General features: G+C 30.3%; 2 protein-coding genes, 1 long non-coding RNA gene and 1 other non-coding gene across 4 annotated transcripts; 2 read left to right on the top strand and 2 right to left on the bottom strand.

Annotated features, from left to right (window-relative positions):
* Positions 1–58: 58 nt before the first annotated feature.
* Positions 59–11,641, bottom strand: LOC125590035. The gene is made up of 3 exons (XR_007326266.1): positions 10,707–11,641; positions 10,428–10,613; positions 59–10,355 (listed from the first exon to the last, which is right to left on the bottom strand). It is a non-coding gene; the product is annotated as an uncharacterized LOC125590035 (long non-coding RNA).
* A 3,776-nt stretch (positions 11,642–15,417) lies between these two features.
* On the top strand, positions 15,418–17,338 carry LOC106409722 (NAC domain-containing protein 71). The gene is made up of 4 exons (XM_013850295.3): positions 15,418–16,135; positions 16,228–16,514; positions 16,617–16,835; positions 16,916–17,338. The coding sequence occupies exons 1-4, from the start codon at positions 15,973–15,975 to the stop codon at positions 17,105–17,107; spliced, it is 861 nt and encodes a 286-aa protein (XP_013705749.1). The 5' UTR covers positions 15,418–15,972; the 3' UTR covers positions 17,108–17,338.
* Positions 17,339–18,466: 1,128 nt separating this feature from the next.
* Positions 18,467–18,538, top strand: TRNAC-GCA. The gene has a single exon. It is a non-coding gene; the product is annotated as a tRNA-Cys (tRNA).
* Positions 18,539–20,902: 2,364 nt separating this feature from the next.
* Positions 20,903–23,458, bottom strand: LOC106411447 (aluminum-activated malate transporter 12). Its single transcript, XM_013852212.3, has 6 exons — positions 23,098–23,458; positions 22,841–22,981; positions 22,287–22,559; positions 22,085–22,197; positions 21,858–22,001; positions 20,903–21,763 (listed from the first exon to the last, which is right to left on the bottom strand). Exons 1-6 carry the CDS (start codon positions 23,375–23,377, stop codon positions 21,143–21,145), a joined length of 1,572 nt encoding a protein of 523 aa, XP_013707666.1. The 5' UTR covers positions 23,378–23,458; the 3' UTR covers positions 20,903–21,142.
* Positions 23,459–26,537: the final 3,079 nt, after the last annotated feature.

Genomic DNA, 26,537 nt, shown 5'->3' with positions numbered 1-26,537 from the left:
TGTTTTACTTTCATAATTATCAAATTCCAACAAATTAATATACATTAGTTAGAAACAAAACATAGCATTTAGTTGTAACTCGGTGGTTTCTTGTGCATGCGAAGAAATGTTTTTAAAAAGTTATATTTAAAAATTATGTTTTACCTGTTTTAAAATAAAAACTGAAATCATTAATTATTATTTATTTAATTTTTCTACTTAGTTTAAAAATATTTTAATTTAATTTTTATTTAGTTAAGTTTTAGTTAAAATTAAGTTAAAATGAAAATAGATATATTTATTTTAAATAGGTTTATATTTAACACTATAATTTCATGTACATGTTTTTTATACATTTGTTGGTTGAAATATATTAATCAATTAATTTTATTATTGTATTATCTTAATTTGTCAGTCTTATACGATGCATTTTATAGCGTTTAAATTCAAATAAATTCAATACTTGAAAACTCAACTAATCAAATATTTATGCTAATTAATAGATCTAAGTATAACTTTAAAATATTTAGTTAAATATTCATAGAATTATGAATTTTAACCATTTTTTCGTTATGATATATTTAAAATTAATATGACAGGGTATATATATTTATACTATCAATTATAGTATTTTCTCATAATTTTAATAATAATTATGTATATGATTTACAGTTATGGTATGTTGCCAAATTTAATCATTATCTCATTTTAAGAATCTACTGTTATGGTATGTAGTCAAATTATTTTTTATCAACTTATTTTAAGAATATTTCTAAAATCAAAATATTTTTCATTAAATATATGTCATAATAAGATAGAATATATGTCACATTTCTTACTAAATCATGTTATTATATTTTTTTTTTCAAAATCAATGTGATGATGACACAAGCAAATTTAAAAAATATTTAACATATCAAGTTTAAGAGATTTTAAGAGGTGTGAAAAAACCTTAAACGATATTTAATATGAAACGAAACTCATAAATAAAACAAAACAAAACAAAATAAACAAACAGAAAAATCCAATCATCAGATCTATACTATTAAAGCATAATATTTTTTGGGATTATGCTCCTGACTTTTCTAATTAATTACAAAATTTTTCATTAACTTAGTGATTTTTCCAATAATAAACCTGATTTTGTCGGTTAAAACAATAAACTAGATTTGCAATGGCAGTGGACTTGGGCCTATTAAAATAAAATAAGATATATGTTTTCTTTGCTTTTTGGTTGAATTGGTTTTTGCGACCCAACTTGATCATTTTTGCATGTGATTTTAAAATCAAGTAATAGTGCGTCTCATTTTAATTCTTTTCAGCAAATTAAAATATTTGAAAATATAAAATATCGACATTATAATTTTTTCATAATATAAACATTACAGATTATATTTTTAATAAAACTATAACATTTGTTTCTTAATATAGTAACTTTACGTTATTAAAATTATTTGTTATTCTTTCCTATATTATTTATACCTTAAATAAATAGATATGTAAATAAAATAATTTTTTAAATATTTCTCCCATTGTATTATATTGGTGATTCACAATATAAATATTTTTTTTATTTTACCTCAATTATTTGAAATGATTTAAAACAGAAATGTAACCACAACCGAAAACAATCGAAATGGACAATCGGACGGATGACAAAAAGATCCAATAAATTCGAAATTTTTATATATCCATACCACACAAAATATCAAAATATTCAATCACTTTAACCAAAACTCAACTTCATATATAACCAAAATTTTTCATATATTTCTAAACCAAAAACCACAACCAAACTGAAATTGAAAACCAATAAAAGCAAATTAGAGTCGAACGAAAACCGAAAATGTTTATAGCGAAATAAATTAATTAACAAACAGTTATATCAATAAATTTGTCAACAAATATATTTCCTCGCTTTGAAAGCGCGGATCAAAATCTAGTTAGTGTATCATATCTAAAACAACTAGTAAACCTGTTTTTTTTTACCAGTTGGTGAGGATGATGACCGTTCCATATGCGACTGTATTTGAGAGAAGGTCTTTCTCATAGGCATGATAGCTTTACATATCCATAGGTAAATAACCAAAATGCGTCAGCATAAAGGAAACACTACTTCCAACTTCTAGCATGAAATAAAAGGAATTAATTAGAGAAGCAAACTAGCTCTCTGATTAGACAAAGAGTCTTGTGTTAGATACATGCATGCAAGTTAAGGTATATATTTTGTTTCGCATGAAATATTTTTTTTTATTTGACATTCTGTAGCTTTTGATTGGCGTTTAGACTTTCCTGTAAGGATTTTATGTAAGGAGTATATCTTAGCTGTTGGTTGGTAATATATAATTAAAGTCAATCATTTTATGGTAAATAATCCTTTTGATTGGATTTATATATATATATGTTAAAACAGAAACTCAAAAAACCTACTTCTCTCTCAATTGTTTTCAAAAATATATATATTCTTACTCTTTCTGTGATAATTTTCAGTTTTATTCTTGTTTTGCCTCTCCCCCTTATACATAGAACAATGCCAAACATAATATATAATCCAAACTCACTCAGAGCGAGAGGCACAATCTTCTCTCGGCATAATCATTTTTGATTATCAACTTACTCTTTCACATTTCCCATTGCTTGGAAGAATCTCATTTCTTTTGATGGGCTGTTTCCAGTCCAAAGATGCTGATGTGATCACTTCTCCTGATCATCCATCAGTTCAGCACCAATTAGAATCAGGTTTAACTCTAATTTTGTTCTTAGTGGTAGTGTAGATTAGTTTGTCTTTTGCCTAGTTCTGTCTTAACTCCTGTGTGCGTGTGGTTTAATGATTGTGGGTGTTGGTGCAAAGTAGGAATGAGATGGAAAGTGTATACCTCTCTGAACTACACTCCTATAACTCCCCTAACCCCTTTCTGATGATAAAACTGTTTTTGTGTTTCAGTAACTGAGGACCAAGTGGATCATGAGGACCAAGTGGATCATGAGGACCAAGTGGATCATGAGAACCAAGTGGAACAGGAGAATCAAATCCCATGTTTCAAAAAATTTACATTAAGTGAATTATTCTACATAATAAATGAGTTTAGTCCCAGTTGCATTGTCTCTGAAGGTGGGGTGAAAGATTTCAATGAGGTTTACATAGGAAAGCTCGAAGGCAATGTTCTCGTCGCTGTCAAGCGATTCTCTAAACTGACTTGGCCTGATGCTCAGCACTTTGTGGTAAGAATCTTAAAAAGGGCTAGTTCAAAATTTCAGACTTTATTATGTTTCATTGATTATCAGTGACTAGTTGAAGACTAAACGGTTTATTTAGTTGTAAAAGGGGAAAATAATACTTTAGTTAGTGTCTATCTTGACCATAGAATATGCTAATGTATGTCTGAAACTTTAGGCTGAAAGAAAAGATGCATTGGAACTTTTTTTTTTGTCTGTTTATCTTGTCTGAATTGTAATAGTTGATCTTGCCTTGACTATTGTTTTGACTTGTGGAATCAGGATCAGGCGACTGCTGTTGGAAAGCTTAGGTCCAAGAGATTGGTCAATCTGCTTGGTTATTGCGTTGAAAGAGGCGAGAGATTGTTGGTGGCTGAGTATATGCCCTATGGTACTCTCTCAAAGCATCTTTTTTACTGTAAGATGTTCCTCTAATCTTTTATCTGACTACTTCCCTTTAGATCTTCGCTTAGAGAAATGATGCTCTCTTTTGTTGTGTAGGGAACAGACAGGAAATTCCTTGGGAAATGCGTGTTCGAGTTGCATATTATATTGCACAAGCACTTGATTACTGCAACGTCAAAAACCAAAAGATCTATCATGATTTAAGTGCATCCAGAATCCTCTTTGATGAGGAAGGTGATCCTCGTCTATCAACTTTTGGTCTCATCAAGAACCGCAGAGACGGAATAAGCTATAGCACTAACTTGACTTACGCTCCACCAGAGTTTTCAGAAACAGGTAAAGAATCTTCATTCTTATAGTACTTTCTTGATTTAGATGAATTCAACGGTTATCTTTCACATTTGTTAGGTACAATTATTCCTGAGAGTGTGATTTACAGTTATGGAAATGTTCTTATAGAACTTGTGAGCGGCAAACACATTCCACCGAACCATGTAATGTCCCTGAAAATTTTCTTGTTTCATTTCACTAATTTGTCATCTTAATATGAGACTAGTGATGAATGTTTCAATATGTCAGGCTTTTGATATCATAATGGAGAAAAATGCGATGCTACTCATGGATTCATCACTTGAAGGGAGATTTGAGAGTGAAGACGCGACTAAGCTTCTTAATCTTGCTTCGAAATGTCTTCAAAAGAACCCGGAAGATCGACCTGATACTGAATCTCTTGTCTCTGCAGCAGCACCACTACAAAAATTGGAAGAGGTTAAAGAATCATATAAACGAATACTCAATATTTTCTTGTACCAAATAATTAATTTTTGTGTTTATGTTTAGATTGCATCTTATTTCTTGATGCGTCTGCCTAAGAGTACAGTAATACAGCCAACCATGCTTTCTCCTCTCAAAAAGGCTTGTTCTCGGATGGACCACTCGGCTGTGTACGAGATTTTGCTTAAAACTGGTTACAGCGACGAAGGAGCAGAGAGTGATGTACTTGGAGACAAATCATTAACCTAGCTAGTTCTTCCATTTGGTTTTTCACGTTCTAATATTATCTCCACTTTGCCTCCACAGCTTCTAGTGACACGACAAAACCAGGAACTGGTTCAAACAAAGAACTTGGGAGACAATGCTTTCAGAGACCAGGACTTCATTAACGCGATTAAATATTATTCAAAGGTACTCTAGCCGTTTCATATACATCGTCAATTCTGCACTTTAAAATTTGTTTTATTCTAAAATTTATTTTATATTTTTTTTCAGTTTTATCCATATTCTTTTATTTCCACAATTATCAAACTACAACAAATTAATACATTAATTAGAAACAAAACAGAGCATTTAGTTGTGACTAGGTGGTTTCCTATGCATGCGCAAAGATATTCTTCTTAAAATAGTTTTATTTAAAAATTTAATTATATGTCTAACCGGTTTAAAAACAAAAACTGAAATCATAAATAATTATTTATGTAGGTTTTCCATTTAATTTTAAAATATTTTTATTTATTTATTATTTATTAAAGTTATAGTTACAGTTAAGTGAAAGTGAAGAATGGATATATTTATTTTAAATAAATTTTTAAACACTATAATTTAGTGTAGATTTTGTTGTATATATTTTTGGTTAAAATATATTGATCAATTAAACTTTTTATCATATTTATCTTAATTAATTGTCAATCATACAACTGATGCATTTTATAGAGTTTAATTTCAAATAAATTTAATACTTAAAAAACTTAATTAATCACATATTTATGCTAATTAGTTGATCTAATTATAACTTTTAAATATTTAAATTATTAGATATTTACAAAATTTTGAATTTTAATCAATTTTTTTGTTTGCATTTGTTAGAATATATTTACAATTAATTTGACGGGATTTAGATATTTATACTATCAGTTATAGTATATTATAAGAATTTTAATAATAGTTGTGTATATAATTTATATGTATGGTATGTAAAATTTTGTCATTATCTTATTTTAGGAATTTACTTTTATGGTATGTTGGCAAAAAAATTAATCAACTTATTTTAAGAATATTTCTAAAATCAAACTACTTGTCATTAAAATCGTAAATGTCATAATAAGATAGAAGATATGTCACATTTTTTTATTATCATTATTTTTTCTTTAAATATCAATGCGATGATAACGCATAAGTAAATTTCTAAAAATCATTTCACAAATCACGTTTCTAAGATTTTAATATGTGAAAAAACGTTAAAAAATATATAATATGAGTAGTTCAAAAAATAAAAATAATACGAAACAGAAAGAGTAATAGATAAAACAAAACAAACAAACAGCAAACTCCAATCATATTAGATAAGTGTATTATATCTAAAACTCCTTGTAAACCTGTTTTTTTTTGTTACCAGTTGGTGAGGATGATGACCAGTAGTCCATATGCGACTGTATTTGCGAGAAGGTCTTTCTCCTACTTAGTGACGGGTGAACGTGATCCTGCGTTGGGAGACGCAATGAAGGCTCAATTTTGCATACCGGGGTGGCCTACTGCGTTTTACTTGCAGGCTTTAGCACTTTGGGAGCTTGGTATGGAGAGTGATGCTAGGGATATGATTAATAAAGGTGCTGCACTTGAAGCTAAGCGACTACAGACTACAGAGAGATAAGAGAGCCCGTAACCTTCTTTGACAACTTATTTCATGCAGGCGCTTCTGCTGTTTATCCTGAACCTTCTTTCCTTGGATAAGCAAAAACATTAATAATTTAGCGAATTTCTGTTATTAATTTTCTTATTTTATGAATGGATATTTTTTTTTTTAGTTTTGATATTTTTTTTTGCTATCTAAAAGCTAACTTTAATTGCTTTTATTTTCTTTGTTTTCCCTATGATTATTTACTTTTTCCATTTTTATAAACTTGTATGTAGTGCATAAAATTGATTATGCAACTCTGAAAACCATTTGACATATAATAATTGTACCGGTGGATTGAACCAACGACCGGTCTAGTTCAAATATTTCATTAATGTCAAAAGTAAAATTTAGATATTTCCATCATTCTATTCTATTACTTTTCTCCTTTAAAACTAACCTAGTTTACAATAACATGTTTTTTTTTATAAAAGGCTTATGGGTACAAATATGTTTTTTCTTCTTTTTAGATAATATGATGTACATGTGAGTGTTTGTTAAACTACTGAAACAGAGAAAAGAATAGTGGTCAGGGCCGTCCCTGACTATAGGCTGACCAAACACATGTTTGGGACCCTGATGTGTGTAAGTATTTTAAGGACCAATATTTTTATCAAAGTGTAGTTAGTTCTACTGGTGTTTGTCCAATTCTATTCGATAAAGGGGTGGGAGTTCGATTTTTTGCCCATAAATTTTAATGTTTTTAACAAAATAAGTAATTAAAGAGCCAAAATATATTTTGTGCTTGGGGGCCTACAAAATTCAGGCACGGTTTTGATACTAGCTTCAAGAATTTCAAGTGTATTTCGTTGACTGAGAGTACATAATTATATTACAGTTGTAAGATATAGTTGCTTAATTAGTGTTACATATACTATCGTAATAGTATGACCAAAAAAAAATACTATCCTAATAGTCAATAAGTTGCTTGGTCGAAAAGTAAAGCAAAAGACAGATCATAGTTACAGTAGCACTATTCCAGATTTGACTGATATCTTTGGTTGCCAAACTGTCGGGGTTCTTCCTTGATTGTTCATGCATAAGAATAGTTTTTTTTTTTTTAAAACAAAAAGGGTTAAACCCGGGTCTATTAAAGACACAGACCTAACCTCCGGGTAGAGATACAACCCACGGATAGACCCTCTCCTGGGCATTCAAATGAGCCGAAAGCATAGCTCATATCCGTGTGGCCAGTGGGAATCGAACCCGGAACCGTATCAGGGCCGAAGCTCCCTCAAGTACCACTAGGCTAACCCCGCTGGTTTGCATAAAAATAGTTCTATCACCTAATTGTCTTTCTTGATAAGATTAACTAAATTGACTCCAATTTACAAAGTAACCTAATTTTGTAAAAACTATATATATATATTATTTTCATCTTTTGTTGCTAAAACTATATAATATTTTCGGAATAGTATGTTGAAAAATACACTAGTTAGCAAAAATAAGAAACACGATGGAGAACCATTAGTTTTTTGGGTAAAATGAGGACCATTTCTAATCTGTGTTAACTCAGACCGTCAAGTGTTGAACAGACCTTAGAAAAAGTGTCGTTGTTGTCCGTAGATTGTTTTTGTTGTTGTATTGTTGTTTTTCATTTTCGCTACCAGTCATTGTGTTGTAACTTCCGTCCAAAACGAAAATTGGTATAATATTTAACATTTTATAATAAAAAAAGTGTTGATTACCTCTACAACGTCCTCTCTGGCTGAACTCTACGGAATTACCAATGATATTGAATATATGTACTTTCTCTTTTATTTCGAGACGTTTCAATTCGCTAGCTGATACGTTAGCTAAAGATGTTCTTTGTAATGTTTGACTATGTTTCTCTCTCTGTTTAGAGAGATGGTAAGGGATTTGGTGTTAAAAAAAAGCAATTAGGATCCTTTCAAGTTCCGATGTGAAACATTGTTTCTGATACTTAATTTGGGATAATGATATTTTTGTCGTAAATCATATAATATTTAGATAATGATCAATTGACCAGCTTTGGATCTGATTGATTATAGATCAGAATGGATAATATAGATCAAATTATGATACTACTAGGGTCGGTCCGCGTTACGCGCGGGATTTGGATTATGTAACGTTTTTAAGTAGTTGAATATGTTGTTGGATCAATTTATTTTTGATTTTGTTATCTCCGTCTCGGTTTAGTAATATCTTATCGACCAAATAATCGGTGAGTTTTATATAATTTTAGTGCAGCGTACTCCTACCTAATAGTATATTTATACGGATGTTTTTGAAGAAATTTGCATATGTTTCTATTTGTTTAATTATTTTTATCCATACCATTTAAGAATCCAATAAGAAGTAAATGTTAACCTTTTGTATTAATTTGTATTGTTTTTAAAAGTCTTCTTAATAACCGGAGAAGGAATTTGATGTGTTTCATGTGAAATTGTAGAACTCTGAAGTTGATTTGTTTTATATGATCTCATCCTATTGACGGGTAAGCAAATGAAAAATAATTAAAAATAGATTATATTTTAATATACGTGTAAGAATACTTGGTTTGCTCTAAACTAAAATAATGTTAATCTTTACTATTTGTTTTTTTACTAAAAATAAAAGATTTTATAAATTAATAAAAAAATATTTTTCATTAATGTAATTATTTTACCTTTTTCTTTTTATACATTTCTAAACCTACTGTTGTAGATAATATGAAAATTTTAATTTTGTTTCTGAAATTGATTATTTAAGAATATACATATTTTATTAAAAAATTCAATTAAACCATATCATCCAAACTGATTAAGATTATTAAACAAATATTATTATTAGTTTTAGAGTATAATTGGTTGTTGTTTTATTTTTATTTGATTACCTTTTGAATATGATTTTTGTACATTGGTTTTATTTTATATATATATATATAATTAGTTTATTATTTCCTTAAAAATTTACCATAATTTTGTTTAGTAATTTTTTATGAAATATAGTTATTTTATTTTCATAATATTATATTTTTCAATAGATATATTGCAAGCTGCATTTTTGGATCATGTAACATCGATTCACTGAATAGCTATTTTGTGCATGATTTTTAAAATTATATTATTATGAAATTAATTATCTATTATAGTCCATTACTATAATATAAAGTTATAAAGTAGAATCAAAACAATAATTACTTTAAAATCATAATATGCAGACTTTGATAAGCATATAAACCTTCGACCAACGGTAGTTGGATATGGGCAAGTCTTTAGGATACAATTCATTGTATTGTTGTATCCAAACACATATATATTTAGGATATATATATATATATTTTTTAATGACACACAGTAATTTGTTTTCTTAATTTTGGTATATATTTTCCTGAACCTCCCCCGGTTTATTTTTGGGAGTATTTTTGTCGTAACTACAAAATATTGAATTTTTTCATAGGAATTTTATGCTTAGTTAGGTTAATGTATTTCAAACGTATATGAAAAATATTTACATAATAACTTTTTTTTTGTCAGCACTCAGACTTTGTGACCCATGATTCTTGTTTGTTAGAATGATTTAGGATTTCTCTGAATTTAGGCATGGGCCTATTTAATGACTGAGCCGTACCTAATAGTTTTAGGTCTGATAGTATTATATAAAATGACCGGCTAATGTTTCATCGCTAATGGGTAGGAATTAGGTGCACCATCCCTTGTATCTACTTGAATTCTTGATTCATTCAAAACAAAATCTGTTGAACTAAGGGAAACTATTTATAGGTTTGCGTAAACTTAAACCAGTCGTACAAACCTTAAAGCCAAACATAATTTAAAATATATTTCAGAAAATACACATTGTTTAGAAATTAAAAAAACAGAAGCAGATGTCACGTCTTAAAAAAACCCAATATTGATGCCTAAGCATTATTGAAACAGAGAACATTGATGCCTAAGCATTAAGCGACACCGTCCTTCTTGGAAACCTTGGAAGTCCCTGCAGTGAGAGACTTACTGTTGTTAACACCCGTTGAAGTAGTTACTGCAGTTGGTACCTCCTCATAATCAGTGTCATCAATGTCCACCTTAGTAGGCACCGATACACTCCCAGGCATATCAGCGTCATTATCATCGAAGCCGTCCTATTAAAAACATCACACATCATTATTTTCGCACTACAAAAGAGACAGGATAGAATATAGATTAAAACGTACTTGAGTTACAAAGTCATGCAGTGGCAGACGATCAGGCTCGTTCAATATGCGAAATATAGTGAAGGTTTGGTGATTGGCTGTGAAGTTGTAGCTACTAATCCTGACCTGGAGGGTGTAAGTCTTCCCAACCATGTATGCAATAAAAAGGGTTAACTGAGTGTTTTATGGATTCTCTCCCTATGCAGCCTATATGTCCATTTAATGAATTGTGAGTGAATAAAAGAATAACATGAAGATGATAGTGCATATATAGTAAAATGTGTGACGCTAGATACATACCAATAAATTCTCTAGAAGCTGGGTATTAATGAATGAGAAATCGTGGGCGTCGTGGATCCAAGGAGGAAAGATTGATGCTTAAGGGGAGGAACACTTAATACCGTAACATAACATAGTCGACGAATCATGTGCGAAACGTCGCGAAAGTCACCAAATCAGTGATTCCAGACAGATATTTGAGACTGTGAACCTCGAACAACCTCCATTAGAGTCTGGCTTGATCACAAACTCAGAGCGAAGAACCCTAGATCTATCAAGGAAGGCAACTGCGAGAACTCGTCGACCTTTGATGTTTCGGTTCACGGGTTGGAATTAATTAACTGGAACATCTCACGAGGTTTAATTAGAAGCCCATTAAACAAAATAGGAATAAATCGCCGAAGCGCAGATCAGAATTGATTTAAAATGCAACGCCACGTGTCGATCTCATAGAGCAAGAGTTTTTAATCAGGCGCTGACGTGGACGCACAGGAGTGAAGCAAACATATTTTTATATATATAGATATTAAGTTAAATGACGTTTAACCTAAAAATTAATTGATGATAAATATATTGACTCATTATCTCTTAATCTTATATAATAGTTAAGAAGACAAATGTCATATATTAATTAATGCAAATAATATAAAATTAATTGATGATAAATATATTGACGATTGTACTAGTTGAGTCTATTAGATTATCGTTCTTGCTCTTTAGCGGGCTGGATTAATCAGTTTGGTGAGTAACATACTGCATCACAATTTTTACATAGACTAAGTATAGTCGTATCGCTAGTTGCTTTTGTTGAAAACATTGCTCTTCGATGTGTAGGTCGTTTCCTCTTCGATTCCTTTAATGTAGACTTGTATATCCTTGAAATTCAAAATTCTTAGAAAAATAGGTAAGTTCATCTTAACTTATATTATATTTTTTATTAAATTAACTATTAAATTGATAAATAGTGTACAAAAGAATATTCTCATAATTTCTTTAAATAAAAGCTACGGAATTGTCTAATATGATTAACGTATATATAACAATTAATGATTATGAATAATAAATATTTGATAACAATTTTTGTATCTTACTTCTTTTTTGTTTAATTTTATATTATTAAAAGATATTAAACAATCACATTAATCATCTAATAAAAATAATAATTTTTTTATATGTTATATTTTGAATTTTTAAAACGACTATAAATTACTAAAAACGTTAAATGTCTTACACTAAAATTTTGTGATCAATGATTTAATTATTTTGGTAATAACAAGATACAAATGATCATGAATATGAAGTCTCATTTACTAGGCATTCATATTATATATTAAATATAGTTTAAAATTAAACTATATAACATAGAAAAATACTTAAATATGATAATTTCTAAACTTGTATTGAAAAAGTATTAAAACTTTAATATTTAATTTTGAAATTTGCATTCAAAAATCGCACATTAGAAATTTTTTGTTTATCATATAAATATGAATTCTCAATAATAAATATTTATATTAAAATATACTATATATCTATGTCCATGTCATTAAAATTTAGTTATATACTATATAAAATAAATAAAATGATTGTTTTGATTAATTTATCAAAAAAACATCGTAAATAAACAAGATGTATTTGTTTTGATTTATGTGGTTACTCTAATTTAACTATATACATAATACGTAAATGAATACAAATAAATATAATGTATAAAAATATTTTTATATATAACATTCATCTCGTGCAATTGCGCGGATCTTGAACTAGTACAAATGTAAAGCCAAAACCATGCAATATCCAAAGTTAAAAAAAAAAACAAAAAAACCATGCAATATCCAAAACGATTCTATACATCTTGTTTTCTGTCAATAGTTAACCTTTTAACTTTTTATATATTTAGTTAGATTTTAGACATCTGTGGTAAGATTAAGGCCATCTGATATCGCAAATAGAAAATTATTAGTTGATGAAAACAATGTCGTCGGATTCGATCAATTGGTCGGCGCTGTATTGGTTACTTTCAAAAAAATCTTAGAACACTGGCAATGTTCGTTCGTATCTAAACTAGTTTCTTAGACATTAAAAGATAAAAAAAAAAAATAGAAATGAAAAAGTAAGAAATAAGTAGAAAATCAGATATGTAATAATAGATTATGAAAATTTGGAAAGTAAGAAATATTGGGTTGATTTAGTTTTTATTTTAGAATTAATTAGATGAAACCTTTATAAGTTTATAGTCTCTTAACCGGTGAGCATGCTCTAAATGTGTATATATATATACAAAAATATTAAATATGATGCAAATTTCTTATTTTTTAAAGGAAAATTTTAGTAACCACATATATTCAAAATATTAAATGTGAGGCAAATGTTATATTTTAAAAGGAAATGTGAGGCAAGCTAAGTTCAAAAAAAAATGTTAGTAACCACATATATTCAAAACTATTAAATATGATCAAATGTATTATTTTAAAAGGAATATCTTAGTAACCTAGTTTCAAAAAAGAAATATCTTAGTAACCACCACATATATTCAAAACTATCTGATTAGACCCTAGTGCAGTCAACACAGCTGGTCCGCTTTTTCGTATTTCGCAGGATTACTTCTTTCTTTACCTACCGGTAGACGTAGTTATCTATGCTTTTATATATATTTTCTCCATTTAGTTGCCTTTTTCTCTTTCATTTTCTTTTTTTTTTGCCTAGTGTTCTCTTCAAAAGTGTAAATACAATTAGGGGTCAGGGTGACCCTTCCTAAAGTATAGGGGAATATTCTGACCACATCATAGTTACAACTTACAAGGCTCGGCTTTTTTTATAGAACCAAACCTGACATTTCCATCTCGTGAAGTCATTCCTATTTTTTTTGTATGTTTTCTCTGACTTACACAAATGGGAACTAAACTTCAAACTACAACTTTACATCTTAAACAATAACTACATTTTGACAGAAAGCCATAATTAAATTTATTTCGTCAAAGTTTCGTTATCTCTTATGTCTTAAAAGTTTAAAGCGAATTTGTCTTACTCATGCTGGCGTGGAAGAACAATGTTAAAACCTATTAGAAATTGCGAACTTTAATAATTCTCATTTAAATAGTAAATTTGTTTTGGGTAGTAATCTCTGACTTTCTCTCTCTTCTCTGTTCCCTCTCTAGAATTTTACACAGAGGAGAGAGAAAGCTCTGATTTTTTTTTTTGTTTGTCGGATCCTCTCCGGCTTAGTTTCCCGTTTCACCGGGTTTGATTCTGGGAAGAAGAAGTTTTTCTAGTTCTTCTTCGCCGGCTTATGGTTTCCGGGAGGCGGTGGCTCCTTCAGCACCGTCATCGCTGGCTTTGTCTTTGCGTGTAACCGATCTATGATTATGTGATCTCTATTGTTACTGTGCCTCTCGATCTGAGTCTTGTGTCGCATGCTGTTATGTCGGCGCGGAAGGATTGATTGTAGGCGGTTTAATCCTTGGTGATTTCGTAGATCGGAGTGTGTGCGATGGCTCGCTTGTTTGCGCCTTAGGGTGAAATTCATTGGTTTGGGTGTGGTTTTAAATCGTCAGTGATGTTTCCGGTGGCTTTGGATGAGATCTCGGGACTGTCCTCGATGGAGCTCTCCGTTGGAATAGTTTGGTGATTGAAGACGGGTACGGTGTTTTGATCCGGTGTGTTCCGGCGAAACTAGTGGCCGTTCTTCATCTTCTCCGGCTAACCTTGACGTTTCGGGTACCGATGTGGTGATCGGCTGACGCGTGTCTCAGTGAGGCGGGGGCCTCAACACGTGTGCGGGCAAGAGTGTTGCTGGACGCGTGTACAGTAGTGGCACCGTTCAGTTTATGACTTTGGGCCTTGGGCTTGTTTTGTTTTTGTCCCTGACGGACTTTACTGTTTTGTTTTCTCGGGCTTTATGCTATTTTGTACTGGGCTTTATGCTCTGTTGACCCATCAATAAAACTAAATAGATGGAAAAAAAAAAAAAATTTGTTTTGGGTACAATATAAAATGCCAAAAAGCATCAGAACCGGTTTTTATGACCGAAAAGTTAAGTGATATTGGATTCAGACTAAAATTTCATTCTAAATGCCTTTGTTGTGAGAAACCAGGTCGAAAACTCGAACATTCATAAATCTGTAGAAACACGGGTTTCATATTAAATATCTGAAGGGACAGAAAAAAAAAATAATGGTGATGACTAATATACATCTCAAATCAATAGCGGAATAACATAAAGTATAATAAAAGCAGATAAAATATTTGGAATGAAAAAAATATGTTAAACAACAATCACAAAGTGATAGAATATTATGCCTTTTTTAAAAAAAAAAACAAAGTGATATAATATTTTGGGCAGGTTAATAAATATTTTAATTAGTTTTTAACTTACATGTCATATAGTATATAGCAAACTTGACGGTAAATAACAATCAAAAAGTGATAGATAACATTTCTGTACATTAATAGCATGATATATAGAATTGACATAAAAACAAATTCATCGTTTCATAAAATGAACCCACGTATTATTTAGTTGAAAACTGAATCGATATTATGGGATGGATTTTTCTTGAAGCGTGTGTGTGAACACGTCTAATAACTTTTGAGACCAGGTAGGTCCAGGTTCTTTTGGAATTTTGGGAACTCTTTAGACAAGCAATGTCTTTATGTGTGCTTTCGGTGTGTCTCGTTGTTTTTCTTCTGGATTTTAAAATGGCATTATAAAATAATACATATATAATTAATCCCTTAATCAATCCACATATATTAATTAATTAATTAAATATGCCCCATAGCTCAAACATTGTGCTATATATATCAAATGCTTCACAACCATTCAACACTCTACCACCTTTGTCTTCTCTTAATCATTCTCCTAGTTTGATTACTCACTAATCACTTTTGGTTTCTTATATAGCTACTCTCTGATTTAAAATAAGAGCACCTTTTTCTCCAGCCAGTGTCTTTGACCCGTCGCAATTACATCTGCCCTCAAATTCAAAATATAGTCTATTACTCTTCGTTATTCCCATATTTTTTTTCCTTAATTTTGTGTCTATTGTTTTTCTCAGTAGTAAAAAGAGGAACTTGGGGTCATTGCGCTGATTTATTTTCTAATTGTAATCATACGATTTTTTCCGGACAATGATCTTGTCACAAAAAGAATGCAATCAATGTGAGTTGCAAGCTTTTCTTAAGAACAAATCAAGTGTCGAAAAAAGTTTTTATTTCTGGATTTTCAAAATATTTAGTAGATTTGATCGCTAAATCTCTCTTGTGTCACGAGCAACAAGTGTGAAACATGCAAATGGGAAGTTCATGTCTACCTCCAGGATTTAGATTTCATCCAACTGATGAAGAGCTCATAGGCTATTACTTGAGTAGAAAAGTAGAAGGTCTCGAGATTGAGCTTGAAGTCATTCCTGTTATCGATTTATATAAATTCGATCCTTGGGAGTTACCAGGTAATCTAAAGAAAAAAATTGTTTGAATTAATATCATTCAAAAATTTATATCTAATTGTTATCTTCTTTAATTTCTATCTTTGTTGTTTTAGATAAATCGTTCCTACCCAATAGAGATATGGAATGGTTCTTTTTCTGTCCAAGGGACAAAAAATATCCAAATGGTTCTCGAACCAATAGGGCTACAAAAGCAGGTTATTGGAAAGCAACCGGTAAAGATCGGCAAATCTCTTGTAAATCATCCGGTGCTACAATCGGATACCGGAAGACACTAGTTTTCTATGAAGGTCGTGCCCCATTGGGTGATAGAACTATCTGGTTTATGCATGAATATCGCCTTTGCGATGACGATCTTTCTCAAAAATCACCAAATTTCAAGGTAAGGAATTTATAATATGTTTCCATATCTTCATCCCTTTAATTTAATGGAAAGACACCTAAGAACCATATATATATATGTATATATATGTTGGAATTTCAGGGAGCTTTTGTGTTATGTCGTGTAGTCAAGAAGAACGGACTTAAGACCAAAACTTTGAAAAATAAAAACGAACAAGCTATTGGTTCAGGTTGCTCTAGCCTTGCGACCTCTCCATGTCGAGATGAAACGACGCAGTTTCAATCTTTCAAGCCTTCTTTAACTACAAACGAAACTTCTAGCATTTGGATTTCGCCTGATTTCATCCTTGATTCCTCAAAAGTACGTACTCTTATCTAAACCAAAACAGTTTTGTATACACAAGCACTCGTCTGATTTGGTCTTGTGAAATTTAAATGTAGGATTATTCTCAAATTCAAGAGGGTGCTTCTGAATACCTTCCCAACTACCATTTTCCAGTCAATGGGGCGAACCACCAAATGGGATTTCCAGAGAGTTCTTATTTGAACATTGATCAATCAGTGCAAACCGGTTACTGGCCAAATTATGAATACGACCAAACCGGTTCATTCGATTACTCAAACCTTTTCTAGGTAGAAGGAAATGTGTGGGTTTCTTCAGGACAAAAACGCCTTTTAATGTTGGAGTCCTCGAAGAAGATAAAATTGGTTTGCATAAATTTGGAGTTTCTTGAATTTTATTTTAGAATATATATATTGGTTTTGCCTTTTTGGTTTTGATTTTACTAATTAATATATTGTATGCTGTGAATGACTATTTTATATTCCTAATTTGTTATATGATAGTCTTATTTTACGTTCCGATATGATATGTCTCCCAATCATTAATTGGACATAACTTATAGCCTTTACACCAACTTTGGTAATGATAGCAATCACTTGTATAAGAAAACCAATAAATTCGAGACTATTTTTTTCATATTTTATAAGTTATCTAGATACATAGTTTTTGAAAATCCATAAAGGGGATTTGGGAAAGAAGATTACGACGATTCAGAACTACAAATGTAGACCATGAGCTCGGACCACCTCCAATCCAACCTCAAATCTTCAAAACAATTTTGAAGTTATGTGTCATTACAATCCGGAGCAAAACCCATGAGCTCAGAACTACTAATTTTGAGGTTCTGTGTCATTACAATCCAATTTCAAATCCTTAAAACAATCTTTTTTTTTGCTTTTTATAGTTATTTTTTTCATAAATATTAGTAATTTTTTTAATATCAAGGAATATAACGCAAATAAATAAATTTTTAAGAATTTATTGAGGATTTATAGTTGGAATATCCTATTTTCAAATCTTTATTTTGAGATTTTGCTTTCCTTAGAATGAAGTCTTAGGTTGGAGATGCTATTAAGAAGTTCATTAATAGATAGCATCAAGTACGGTTACTTTATGAATAATATTTGTGATTCGTGACTTTATGTTTAAGATTTGGGATTTTTTTGGGTTTTGCAAGTGTAATTGTTGTCATCTTTAGTATGTTTTTTTTTTACATTTCTGAGAGTTTTGGGATATTTTTTTCTCATAAGAACTTTTTACATTTCATTTTAGAAAATTTCCAAGAATATTTGCGTCCCTTAAAATTTTGTAATTTTGTAGTATTAGACCATCTCTAACCCACTTCTATTTCTATCTCTATATTTTCCCCTAAAATAGAAAAACTATATTATAGAGGTAAAAATGTTCCTATGTATGTCTTTATAATAGAGTTCCTCTATTTATACGGGAAAAATATAGAGATATGCTATTTTCACCTCTAAATATATAGGCAAAAAGTAATTTTCCTCTGTATTTTCATCTAAAACAGAGAAACTATATTATAGAGGCATACATTGGAGCATTTTCACCTCTATAATAGAAGATCTATTTTAGAGAAAATTATAGAAGTGTACATTGGAGGTGCTCTTAGTGTACATTCTTATTAAATTGGGTCCATAGCTCAGTGGTAGAGCAATTGACTGCAGATCAATAGGTCACCGGTTCAAACCCGGTTGGGCCCTTTATTTTTGAAGATTATTTCCTTTATTTTTCTTCCCAAATGTTAATTATAAATGAACTACGTGTGGGCCCGCATTTCTGCGGGCTAATATATGTTCTTAATAATTTTCTATTAATGTTAATTTGTATACTTATACTAATTTATTTAATTAGATATAAATATTAAATTCTTTTCTGTATGTTTTTGGGGGTTTTAACCAAATCTTAATTGCTTATTATATGGACTTATTTTTCTTTTTTATACACGATTCTTCTGTATCGAAGTTGAATGATTTGCTTGATTGAATCCAAATTTAACATTTTTTTTTAATATTGAAGAGCGATTACATTTGTCTAATTTTAACCTTTTTGGCTCAAGTACCATAGTTTTAGAGTTTTTTTTGCTTATTTAGTGTCCTAAATAAAGGTAGATGCGAAATATTTTAAAAATTCTAGAGTTTATTTTGGGCGGTTCAAGTGAAATCATACTCATCTCATGTTATTAAAAATACGAAGAAATACATATTTTTGGACATATATAACTATGTAGAGAATTCAGATAAAAATTCAATAATACATATCACCAGTGATTTTTAAGACTGATTTAAAGAAATATTATACTTGATTTGCATATCCAAACCACAATGTGCATGTTAAACATGTATCATTACATATTAAATATTCAAATCATTATGTTATAAAAATTAAATGATATAAAATTAGATTAAACGTCTCATAAAATCTACATTGTGTCACTAATAGTTAATTTTAATTTAATTGAAGATCTTCTAAAGGTCAAACATTCAAAACTTCACCAATAATGTCTAAAACTCAAAACATTAGAACGAAGAACCGATGAACATAAATAACATAAACATGACACATCAATAAAAACAAAAATTGATATAAAAAACTCACGGACTAAAACTTTCTTTTCATATTGACGTTCTAATTTTTCTTTTTAATTCCTTGAAATAACTATTTGCCAACTTTTTTGGGAGATCATCACAAGAAGGGATTTTGGTTGTTCTATAGAGTTTTATCTTAAAAGGTAAAGGTTTCATTCTATTTTATGTGGTATAGTCACCGATAGTGAAACTACTCATTAAAAAAATCATTTTGATCAAAATTCCTTTAAAAAAAAATTACCTGAAATTATGAAAAATATCATTGGTCAGTATTTGAATTTATAGTCACAAAATAAAACGAAATCATATATCATGACGTTTCTTCAAATTATATATTTTATATACATGATTAGAACCATTATTTTGAGAATGTTCAAGTGATCTTTTATGTTTCAAAATATTCATCTTTTTCTTTTTTGTAAGTTTGCCATTAGTATGTTTCTTATTACGATTTGTAATCGAGCATTAAGCTTGTATCGCTGGAGTATAAGCATAAAAAGTTTTTATTGTGATAGCTAAAAATATTAAATTACATACACCAGTTAAAACCTGAGATTTTTTTCTTTTTAACTACTCACCTATAAACAAAAAGTAATAAATTACATACACCTTTAAAAGGTTGGGACTTGTTCTATTGTAACCATGAAAAATGTTATCTTTTTTTTGGGACTGATGAGCTAATGTTAACAAAATACAAAACAATATATAACTTACGAAACCATGAACAATATAACTCTTTTTAACATATAAAACGGATAATTTTTTTGTAAAATAATAAATAAGATAATATCAAATATTTATGTAGATCATATATCGTAGTTATCATAAATGCTTTTCTTTTGTAAAATATTATCTATTTCATTATTAAAGGAAATTAGTTACATTTAAAGTTTTGATATAATTTTTTAATCTCTGTTAATTAATATATTAAGATAATCACTAAAATTGGTCATTAAAACTAATAGTTCTATAATTTATTTATTAAAATTAATGACACATCCTAAAATTATGAAGAATGTGACAAATCAGCAAAATCACTTCTTAAATAATAGTATAGATTTGTAAAAATATTATATATTTCATTATTAAAAGAAAATTAGTTACATTTAAAGTTTTGATAGATTTTTTTAATCTCTGTTAATTAATAAATTAAGATAATCACTAAAATTGTTCATTAAAACTGATAGTTTTATAATTTATTTATTAAAATTAATGACACATCCTACAATTATGAATAATGTGACAAATCATCAAAATCACTTCTTAAATAATAGTATAGATACGGTTCCATTTCAGGACTAATGTGAGGAATCTTAGACATTTATTCTCCACCATCATTAAACGATTAATTAATTCAGAAAAGGAAAAAGAAAAACCAGAGTTTGAGCACAACTGAGTAACTCTGTTTCTCGAAACAATCGTTGTAACTTACTACAGTTAATTTTTTTTTTTACAACAATAACTAAATACTACAGTTAATAGTATTGTAAATATGATCTTTTATTAATTTATAAAGTTACTTTATAAAAAATATTTTTAGATTTTTTCTATTGTAAAAATATACCGATCGGATGAATCATACTGAACCAAATCGAACCCCATAATCGATTCGTCGTTATAACGATCGGATGAATAAGTCTCTATCTTTTTCAAATATACACCTAAAATCGAACCCCATAATCAATTCGTCGTTAGAACGATCGGATGAATTAAATAAAATTATTCCGCGGCGCCGACACTGATCACAACATTCGCCGGTTTTTCGCACCGGACATCGTCAGCCGTCGGATCACGCGTGTTATCATACTCCTTAAAACATGCGATCCTTCCCAACTCCTCCACTTCCTCTATCACATTATCAAGCCTCGCCACCATCTCCACCAGCAACGACACAAACGCCGCGAACGGCAAAGCCTCCGAGAACTCAAGGCTCGTCATCACCGCTATTTTACTCAGCTGCGGCCGTAACATCCTCCTCTCTCCCGCCGACGTCGTCTCGGACCTATTATTGTTCTTGAACGATCTCCTGTACTCCATCAAAGCTGACGTGTCCGTCCTGAAGCTAGACAGCGAAACGGCGTTTGCACGGTTGCGTTGTGAAACTGCGTTTTGGTGTTTATTGTTGTGACGATGCAGATTGGAGCCGAGGAAGAGTTTAGGCTGTGACTTGATAGCCGAGTTAAGGTCTTGGAGTGCCACGTGGAGATGATCGGAGAGAATCTCAGGCGAACAGTGACGGTGGTTGGAGATGCTATCGGCGAGTTCCGACAAAGCTTTGCATACTTCTCCGGCTAATCTTACACAAGGATCTTTGAAAAGAGCGCGAACAGATCTTGGAGTCTTGAAAGAAAATTAACAAAGTAAAGATCATTTAATTTAGTTTAATTCAACTTAACCTAAAACATGTATTTTACTAATATATAATTATACGTACTTGGATCTCAGTTTGTAAACAACCGTGAAGAGCAACGACAGTGTAACCAAATTGGCGAAGAACAGCTCCAACTTTCACATATTGTTGACATGGGAATCTATGACATCGTCTCGTGTGTCTTGGCTCCCAGTTTGCATATAATGCCTTTATTTCATAAAATTATTTTATTTTGTGGGTTTTTATTCTAATTTATTTATTCTCAATTAAAGAACTATAAAAAGATTTACCAGTGTTTCATCAATGGATTTAGAATCCAAAACAGCTTGATACCCTTCATAGATTCTGTCTTTTGAATCTGATGTTTCTTTCTCTTTCTCCTCAAAGTACTCACTCACACATGCTACAAAATAAAAGATTATATTAAAAATGGATATGAATTATGTTATTTTCTAAGATGTTTAACTAATATTACATACGTTATATATGTACCTTCTATAGAGCGAGAGAGGCCTTGGAGTTTACCGACGGTGGTCTTGTGTAGATCTTCACCGGACCAAATAGGAAAAACAAGAAGGCTCATGAAAAGACATATTCCGCAACCGATAACTATAGTGTAGAATCTATCGTGTGCTATGGTTATAACACTGTCTACTCTGTAGCTTGAAACCGTTATGAGATTGAACGTCAAGAGAAATATCACAACACCATAATCGTAATTCTTCTTTATATACGGTATAAACCTTATATATGTTGCAGCCGCTCCTGTAATAATTTAGAAGAGACACAAATTTTAGTAGTTTTATTGTTAGAACTTAATATACAGAAATGTCTCTAATTTCAAAAAGATTAGTTTAGGTTTAGAAAATTATAAACTGGATAACAAAATCCATTTCATGCTATTTACCACAGATGATATATGATCATGCTGCATGTTCAAAGAACGGAAACTCAACTAATATTCTTGAAATTTATACAAAATAATCAGGCGTATACACCTAAAGTTGTTATACAATAAAAGGGTAAATATATAGAAAAACACATACCAATGATGAAAACAGCAGTGCCAATGAAGATAGCTCGAAGAACTTTTCCAGAATCATTAGCAACAAACTCAATGAAAAATGTCAAAGACCCTGCGATTAGTGTTCCTAATCCTCTGTTAAGCCCTTTGCACAACGTTGCACCTAAAGAATCAAGAAATCCATCACATGTTATATATATGACACTAATGAAATTGCTATATTAATGAATTCAAATTGTATGTACAATAAAAGGATCATTGACATTTGGCTACACTTACCGGCAGAGAACTCGAGAACGACGACGACGGTCATGACAGCCCAAATCGCATTGCTCCCAATGTCTTTGAAGAGAGGCTCCATGAGATATAACAAAGAGACAAGTGTCAAGGAAATACCTACTTTAAGGGCATGTATTACTCTTCTTGGATCTTCTTTTCCGACATCCCAAAGCCTTTTCGGAATCTTCTTGATTTTCTCGGAAGGTTCTAAAACTTTCCACTTGTTATTTCTCAAACCTTCCTCCATCTCAGTGCTTCCTACGTGAACCTTGTTGGACATTTTGAAGGAGAGAAAGTGGTTCTATATTTTTTTCTCTCTCTCTTTTTGTAATAGAATGTGTTGTTATTGTGCTACTCTCTATATATAGCTCTTTGTGTGTGTGTATATGTGTATATATAGAGTGATGGGGATCTATGGTTTGCGTACATAATTGTTAATACGTGTGATGTATTGGTTGAACTACGAGAATTTCATTTATTAGGTATCGATTCGTAAAAAAATTTACCTGTCGCATGATTTTATATGTTAATTTATTTTGATGTTTTTACATTCTGATGAGAAATAAAATATCATTTTGCAATTTCCCTTAATGGTCATTTTATTCTATTTATCGCGTACTGATTTTTTTTTGGAGAAAATACTGATTTCTTTTTAATTTTAGCGATTATTATTTGTAAAAAATACAAAAAGAAACTCTATTCAACACTCCTAATAAATATAATACCCTCCTGATGTTACATTTTTACCTCTATCTGTGTATATACTTTTACATAATTACCTTTAATAGGTACATAAATAATATTCTCTTGTGGCAAGTGATTAAAGATTAGATTGATGGGTTTCACATGACTGGCAAATATTGATGTTGATATTAATTGAAGTACCTTTTTCTATTTTATTCACGAGATCGAAATAAGAAGTCAAAAGTTACTGAAAAATATACTAAACTAACATACACGTTCCATAATAGTACTAAATTACTAATTATAAAATATGAGAGCCTATTATTATTCTTAGATATTAACATTTGCACTGTATAATAATATATTAATATGCTTAGTTCAAAAAAAATATTAATATGCATGTGTCATCCGATGAAAACTAATATTGTTAAAAAGATAGTTCGAAAAACTAGTCCTTAATTACAAATTAACGTTGTTATCTTAGACTATATGCAAAAGTAGGACATACACATTTTAGTTACATTAATTAGTCGAACATAACTAAATCATACTACTAGTAGCTTTTTTATCACATTGATTATGTATGCAAGGAATGAGAATTGGTTATCACTTTGTATTAGGTCAAAAAGAGATTAAATATGTAGAGTCCTGACACGAACTTCTATTTACAACACCAATAAAACAAATGCAAACAATCTACACGAACCCAAACTCAAATTGTATATTATGTCAAACCATAAACGTTACAAGGTTTCATTAGGAAACATACTGGTGATAAATATAATACAGTCTAAAGCATATAATTTTTTTCTTATAAAAAAGAGAAGTCTTTAACAAGTTATCAATATCTCAACTAAAGTTGACATTTTGGATCCTTAAAAGCAGTACCAACGTTGACACATAACACATGTATACCTTCTTTTTATTGCACGGGGAGAACTAATTTTACAAATTGAGTTGTAAATCACATTACGCAAACTAAATGCCACGTTTAATCACTAAATACGAAACCGCTATGTAAAATTCATAATATCTAAGCTATTCATAGTTAACAAATTAGTGGACTACACAATTTAATATTTCATTTTTTTAACTGTTAAGTTAATTTGCTGTATTGCAACGTCTATTTGGCAAGATAGATTTAAATTTATATTTTCTGGAACAAGATTTAAATTTATAGAAAATAATTAAGTCCGAAATAAACTGAAAAAAAACATGAATCAATATATTATAATGTTCTTACTGCTTCGGCTTGGAGAAATATTGTTTAAAAAATAGTATTTTCACGAAATGTAGCGTCTCTCTTACCGTATTCTTCCACCAAAAAGGGAAAAATGAACGTGAACAGTATTAATGTTCACACGGGTTACGACTTTTGAGTTGATACATACACAACTCATTAAAATGAATTTGTTGGAAATACAGTTATGAATTCACCGTCCAAAGAAAATCGTCTTTTCTTCTTCTATGTGGCTGTTGGTTAACCTGATTAGAATACGTTTCAATTTTCTTTAATAAAATAAGGTTCTTGGTTTTATATGATTATGAATTTCTAATGATCCCAACTCCGGTTAGCGCCGCATTCGAACAACCAACTCCACTGATTCTATTATTTAAAAAAATTACGTTCATTGTTGCAAAATGGAACAAGTGCAAGAAAATCAAGATGGGTGATGGGTTGTTTACATATTTATAAAAGGTTGCTTTTACAAATGGAGTTTGTAGTCACATATTATTCAAAATGTAAGATATTATAATTTTTAAAGATGTTTTGCTATTTATAAGTTTACTTTATTTTATCAAAAATTATGACTAATTTTATATTACAGATTTTTCTGATGACTGGCTGATTTATTTTTTTAGTTTATTTTGATGATATTTAAAAAAAATGTGTTTAAGTTAATTTGTTTTTGGCCAAGACATCAACTCGTATAAGTTAAGTTATCAAAATGACCAATAAATATTTAAATATACGATTCTCTTTGTAGTGTTCTGTGTCATGGTGGGATCTTTGTTTGCAAACTTAACAGCTGTTTCTCTACTTTAGGGTGTTGTGTTGTTGAGCTTATGAGATTTCAGATTTCTCGTGTGTTGTCCACGTCACTCATGTGGGTTCTCTCCTCGTGTCAGAAGAAAAGATAGTTGAAGAAAATGAAATTACCAACAAAAAGAAACTTTGGTTCTTGTTTAGTAAACCAAAAGAGATTGATCATATCATGTGTAGAAACACAAAGAAGTAGTATAAACACAAAGAACTAGTAACACATATTACAAAGTCCAATCGATGCAAAATTAAGTGTAAACACAAAATCAAAAGTCAATTGCGTCTGTCTAATTATAAAACTAGTCTTATTTTTCTCAAGAATCAAAAACATAATCTCATTCAGAATCTAATTAATACTCTATAGTTTGATACCGAGATTTGAAATGCTGATGAAACAAAAAAACCTGTCCTAACTTCTATGTTCCAAATCATTTCATTAAGTAGAATTCCTTGATGTTCAACTATCAGAAGACACAACTAGTCTTCTTACTTTTGCAGGTTTTATTTCACATTTTGCTCTTGGCATAGTCTTATTAAAGTTGTGATCATCTTTCTGCGTTTGTCTCCCTCTACCAAAAACTCATCCGCGAATCTCCATCTTCATCAACCCTCAGCCGTTTTGTATATCACCTTAGTCCCTGATTCAAAAGAGTAGAAAACTCTAACATAGTGTAGGAAATAAAAACAAATATACACGAGGAATATAATGCAA

Source organism: Brassica napus, chromosome C7 (assembly GCF_020379485.1).
Source record: "Brassica napus cultivar Da-Ae chromosome C7, Da-Ae, whole genome shotgun sequence".
Lineage (NCBI taxonomy): Eukaryota > Viridiplantae > Streptophyta > Magnoliopsida > Brassicales > Brassicaceae > Brassica > Brassica napus.
This window is presented reverse-complemented; position numbering and strand designations above follow the sequence as displayed.